The sequence below is a fragment of the Pelophylax lessonae genome (assembly GCF_965119305.1).
Source record: "Pelophylax lessonae genome assembly, chromosome: 12".
NCBI classification, from domain to species: domain Eukaryota; kingdom Metazoa; phylum Chordata; class Amphibia; order Anura; family Ranidae; genus Pelophylax; species Pelophylax lessonae.
This window is the reverse complement of record NC_138779.1, coordinates 112,384,693-112,390,692: the sequence shown is the minus strand read 5'-3', so window position 1 is coordinate 112,390,692 and position 6,000 is coordinate 112,384,693. Positions and strand designations below refer to the sequence as shown.

Below are 6,000 nucleotides of genomic sequence, written 5' to 3'. Positions count from 1 at the left end.
CAAATAACTGTGCAACTGTGTATATAAATATAGTAAATATAACAGCATAAATATTATACATAAACTGTGCAACTGTGTATATAAATATATAACAGCATAAATATTAGCAATAACTCATATGTGTGACATATCATATATCAAAAGTAGTTATAAATATAAAGTTCATAGCAATAATCTCTTCCAAACTGAATAGAGTGCAAGTCTCTTGTGCTACTAAAAGTGCTCCGTGCTCAAGGTATATAAATAAAGTGCCGGTGCTCAGTCCTTGTGAGTTAGTGCTCCCCTCTCGGTCCCACACTCACCAGAAACAGAGAGTAATATCGCCTTAAAAACTGGCTGGATAAGGTAACCGCCTCTTATGGATCACCAACAGGTATAGGCTGTAGATCTCCTGTGCCTCTATATCCAGATAAATATCCAGGTGATGCTCCCCAATGTCATGAAAAGAAAAGGGCCATCATCGTGCAGTATATTCTAAAAGGTTTATTTTACACGCAATAAAAAGATACACTTACAAAACAAAAAGAATCAATCCGCCTTTAGCAAACCCACGGGACGCCAAACGAATGGCCGTGCGTTCCACCCGTGTAACCGGAAGCCGGAAGCCGGAAGAGGTTGCAGCCGGAAATGACGTACTACGTGTTCTAGCCGTCCGAACACGTAGTACGTTATTTCCGGCTGCAACCTCTTCCGGCTTCCGGCTTCCGGTTACACGGGTGGAACGCACGGCCATTCGTTTGGCGTCCCGTGGGTTTGCTAAAGGCGGATTGATTCTTTTTGTTTTGTAAGTGTATCTTTTTATTGCGTGTAAAATAAACCTTTTAGAATATACTGCACGATGATGGCCCTTTTCTTTTCATGACATTGGGGAGCATCACCTGGATATTTATCTGGATATAGAGGCACAGGAGATCTACAGCCTATACCTGTTGGTGATCCATAAGAGGCGGTTACCTTATCCAGCCAGTTTTTAAGGCGATATTACTCTCTGTTTCTGGTGAGTGTGGGACCGAGAGGGGAGCACTAACTCACAAGGACTGAGCACCGGCACTTTATTTATATACCTTGAGCACGGAGCACTTTTAGTAGCACAAGAGACTTGCACTCTATTCAGTTTGGAAGAGATTATTGCTATGAACTTTATATTTATAACTACTTTTGATATATGATATGTCACACATATGAGTTATTGCTAATATTTATGCTGTTATATATTTATATACACAGTTGCACAGTTTATGTATAATATTTATGCTGTTATATTTACTATATTTATATACACAGTTGCACAGTTATTTGCACGAGCACTTTATGATGTTATTTATTTATTAGCACAATTGATATTTATGTTTATGGTTTCGGTTTAAGCAGCGCAGGTACTCAGTTTTTTAGTCTGGTTTAATTACCTGTCCATGCCTTAAAGGGGGACACCATGCAAACAAGCAACTTTAGTTAACTATTCTTGTAATATTTTCTTTACCTCTTTCTGTATCTGCCATTACTTTTAATAAATGTTATACTTTTAAGTATTTGTGTGTCTTTGCACATACCGAACACAACCCTAAAAACGTAACAAAACACTCAGCTCCCCCTTTACATCACCCCCTTCCCACCCCTTTCATAGTAGTGTTCTTACATTTCCTTGACGTCAACCCTCATTAACAGTAATGTCCTCTGCCCCTATTTACACAATTCCCCCACATTCCAGTCCTCAGTTCCCCAACATTCCAGTCCTCTGCTTCCCACATTCCAGGCCTCTGCTCCCTCCACGTTGCAGTCCTCAGCTCCCCCCACATTCCAGTCCTCAGCTCCCCCCACATTCCAGTCCTCAGCTCTCTCCACATTACAGTCCTCAGCTCCCCCCACATTACAGCTCCCCCCAAATTTTAGTTCTCAGCTTCCCCTACATTCCAGTCTTCAGTCCCCCCCACATTCCAGTCCTCAGCTCCCCCACATTCCAGTTCTTAGTCCCCCCACATTCCACTCCTCTGCTCCCCCACATTCCATTCCTCTGCTCCCCCACATTCCAGTCCTCAGCTCCCCCCACTTTTATGTCCTCAGCTTTCCGATATTACAGTCCTCAGTCCCCCCATATTTTAGTCAGCACCCCTCACATTCCAGTCCTCTGCCCCCCATTTTAGTCCTCAGCCCCCCACATTCCATTCCTCAGCTCCCCCCACATTTCAGTCCTCAGCTCCCCCACATTCCAGTCCTCAGCTCCCCCACATTTCAGTCCTCAGCTCCCCCACATTCCAGTCCTCAGCTCCCCCACATTTCAGTCCTCAGCTCCCCCACATTCTAGTCCTCAGCTCCCTCACATTCCAGTCCTCAGTCTCCCATATTCTAGTCCTCAGCTCCCCCACATTCCAGGATTACAGAGCGAAGGCGGGGGGTAGAAAAGGCTCCTAAACGGCGGAAACGCAGCGGTCCAAAAGGGAGAGTGACGCGGTCCACATTTGGTCTGCGGTTCGCTATTTAGTGATGCCTGCCCTAGGGGATGCTTTCTAAGTGTGTGGGTGCTGTACTCACTGGATGAACACAGAAACTTGTGTTCCTAAATAGGAGGAACACAGGATCTCTGTGTTCATCACTGACAGAACAGCAGTCTGCCTTGTTTACATCGGCAGACCACCGTTCTGTCTCCATGGGGAGCAATCGCGGGTGCCCGGCAGACATTGTGTCCGCCAGACCCACTGATTGGCTCCCCCTCTAGCCAATCGTTCTGTGTGCTCCCCCACTATCTGTTACACAAAGTGATGTACAGGTAAGTCGTTTCATGTAATAGAGCTGACCTGCCGCAGTAAAACTACGGCGGCTTGTCAGCAAGTGGTTAAAGTAGTTGTAAAGTCAGAAGGTTTTTATCTTAATGCATTCTTTGCTTCTGGGTGTAGCAGCCCCTCTCAGCACCCCCTAATACTTACCTGAGGTCCATCTCTTTCCAGTGATGTCCATGAGTCCCTCGGCCGTCTGAGACACAGCCGCGGCGCCATTGGCGCCTGCGGCTGTCAATCAAAGTCAGTTAGCCAATCAGGAGAGAGAAGGGGCAGGGCCGAATGGCAGCTCTGTATCTAAATGGATACATGGAGCTGCAGCTCGGCTCGGGTGCCCCCATAGTAAGCTGCTTCCTGTGGGGGCACTCGGCAGGAGGGAGGGGCCAGGAGTGTCGGCGATAGAGCCGAGAAGAGGAGGATTTTGGCTGCCCTGTGTAAAACCGCTTCACAGAGGAGGTAAGTATAAAATGTTTGTTGTTTTTAAAGAAAAATAACTAGACTTTAGTATCACTTTAAAGCTGTGAACCATGGAAGACCATATAGGAAGAAAAGGAAGGGTTGGCTGTAGAGGGTGACTCTTGGTTAGCCCTGTGTCCCCAGCAGGAACCAGTTAGATTTTGTCTTCCTCAGATTGTACTCCAGAAACTGAAAACTAAGTTTATAATTTGCATTATTGTATTTTACTTTGTTGCTTTTGGCAGTGAAGGAAAGTTCATGTTGAGAGTCATTCATAAAGATTCTAAGTCATTTCATAATACTTAGTGGACCTTTTATATGGCTTTATCAAATCATTGTTCATAATTCCTGTCTGCGCTTTTAATAAAAATGATTTATGTACTTTAATTTTTACATTTCATTTTGTATTACCAGCAGATACAGCAAAGACATGGTATTTTATCGAATTAGTAAACTCCAGTTTAAGGGGATTTGGTCCTACAAGAAATGTGTTGTGTTTAATCCCTATAAACAGAGAATGTGACATACTGTAATACTCTAAGTGTAGATCAAAAACGACATAAAACTGGGCAGATCCAATGCTTTTAATGACAGTATGTGGGTTTGGCACACAGCTTAAAGAAAGCTCCAATCTTGTACATCCTAGTTTTGTTTTGTTTTTTTTTCTTTTGAACTTGTACTGACAACTGTGTACCTCTGTTTAGTATACTCAGTAGTTCCCTTGTCACATTGACGGACACCATAAAGAATTGGGACAGTCAGTATGACGTGGGATGGGATGGATGCAGCACTTCATTTAAAAATAAATTACAGCTAACTATTGGCTTGCTTGCAAATATTTAACTACTTTGTTGTACAAGTTGTCCTTGTACTGTACAATTCCAATTGTCTGGAGAGTTGTGCTGATGGATACAGAATATTTTCAACACAAAGGGATTAATTTTGCTTCAGTCACTTACTCAAAAGAAAGACTTGAGTATCTGGAGAATGAGTTTCAAGTTCAGGATGATGATGTCTATATTGTTACCTTTCCCAAATCAGGTAAGGTCTTAGCTTATCCTATATTTCCACTGTAGAGGAGTTTTTGTAAACTATTGTCTGCCAGGTTAGCTGGGTATACATAGATAGATTATTTCCATTCAACCCATGTGCTGACCAAAAATAATCTAACAGATCTCTCCATCCATGGTAAACAGTGAGGATTGTCCAGACTTTGTATGTATTGCTCCCTAACCAGCTTCAGCAGCAAAGTATCACTACATTGCTGTTGGAAACACTTCAAAACCTATGTGGATGGCAAGAAAGTGCCACCCGCACCTCCAGGCAACCAGGGAGTGACATATGCAAGCGGGTAAGCGTTTTACTGCCTCTAAGTGATCCTGCTACAAGTATGTGCTTGCTAGTGACAGTATAATGTGGCATTGCCCCTATAGCTTTTACAAATGACCCCAGATTGCAAATCTTCTGAAAATGATAGTTGACTGGCTAGCATATTGACTCACTAGGTTTGGTAATGTTTAAAATGATGCATTCATTCCTAACCACTTCTGGACCGGAAGGATTTGCCCCCTTAATGACCAGGCCATATTTTGCGATTCGGCACTGCGTTCGTTTAATGGACAATTGCACGGTCATGCGACGCTGTACCTAAATAAAATCAATGTCCTTTTTTTCCCAAAAATAGAGCTTTCTTTTGGTGGTATTAGATCACCTGTGCGATTTTTATTTTTTTGCGCTATAAACAAAAATGAGCAACAATTCTGAAAAAAAAACAATATTTTTCACATTTTGCTATATAACATCCCCCAAAAAAATATAAAAACATTTTTTTTAACATCTTAGGCCAATTTGTTTTCTGCTATATATTTTTGTTAAAAAAAAAAAACGCAATAAGCATATTTTCATTGGTTTGCGCAAAATTTATCGTGTACTAACTACAGGAAAGATTTATGTCATTTTTATTGTTTTTTTTTTACTAGTAATGGCGGCGATCTGTGATTTTTTGCGGGACTGCGACATTGCGGCGGAGAGATCGGACCCCCGACTGACATATTTGACACTTTTGGGGGGACCAGTGACATTACTACAGTAATCAGTGCTAAAAATATGCAGTGTTACTGTAATAATGATACTGGCAGGGAAGGGGTTAACAGTGTGGGTGATCAAGGGGTTAAATGTGAGCCTAGGGGAGTGATTCTAACTGTGGGGGGGGATGGGTTGTGAAATGACTATAGAGACCTGTGTTCCTATATAGAATAGAATATGTTCATTCCAGTGAGAAGAACGGTCAGCTGTGTTTACAACAGCTGACCGTTCTTCTCTCTCAGTGGGGAGCGATCGTGGGTGTCAGGGGGCAATCAGAGCCGCCTGCCCGCTGCATCTGGCTTCCCCGCTGATGAGCGGGGGCGGGAGTGTGCAGCTGGTGCCATGTGCTCGCCCCTAGCCTCCTGCGTATAGCTGCGTCGGATTGCCCAGGAGCGGCTGCCTGCCGCAGTATAACTGCAGCGGGCGGTCGTAAAGCGGTTAATAGGAATCTCAAAGAACAGTATAAAAATATCTCATCTCCATACTTTCCAGAATGAGAAATGACCAAGAGCAGCTTCCATTTTTCTCTCAGGCTTTCTTTAAGTCTCCCCTCACCGTATTGAATGAAAAACTTTCTGTCATCAATGATCTGCAAAGGAGAATCAAAAACAATCTCAATTATTGCGCTTTTGTCCTAAGGTGAAATGAGGAGGCGATATGTCACATACTCACCTCCTGTTTTTACCCT

General features: G+C 43.2%; 1 protein-coding gene across 1 annotated transcript in view; it reads left to right on the top strand.

Annotated features, from left to right (window-relative positions):
- The first annotated feature begins 4,121 nt into the window (after window positions 1–4,121).
- Window positions 4,122–6,000, top strand: part of LOC309568904 (sulfotransferase 2B1-like) — a 95,069-nt gene continuing 93,190 nt past the window's right edge. Inside the window, exon 1 of the mRNA XM_082274680.1 lies at window positions 4,122–4,268. Within this exon, the coding sequence (XP_082130806.1) occupies window positions 4,133–4,268 (136 nt within the window). The 5' untranslated portion in view covers window positions 4,122–4,132. The remainder of the gene's footprint in view (window positions 4,269–6,000) is intronic.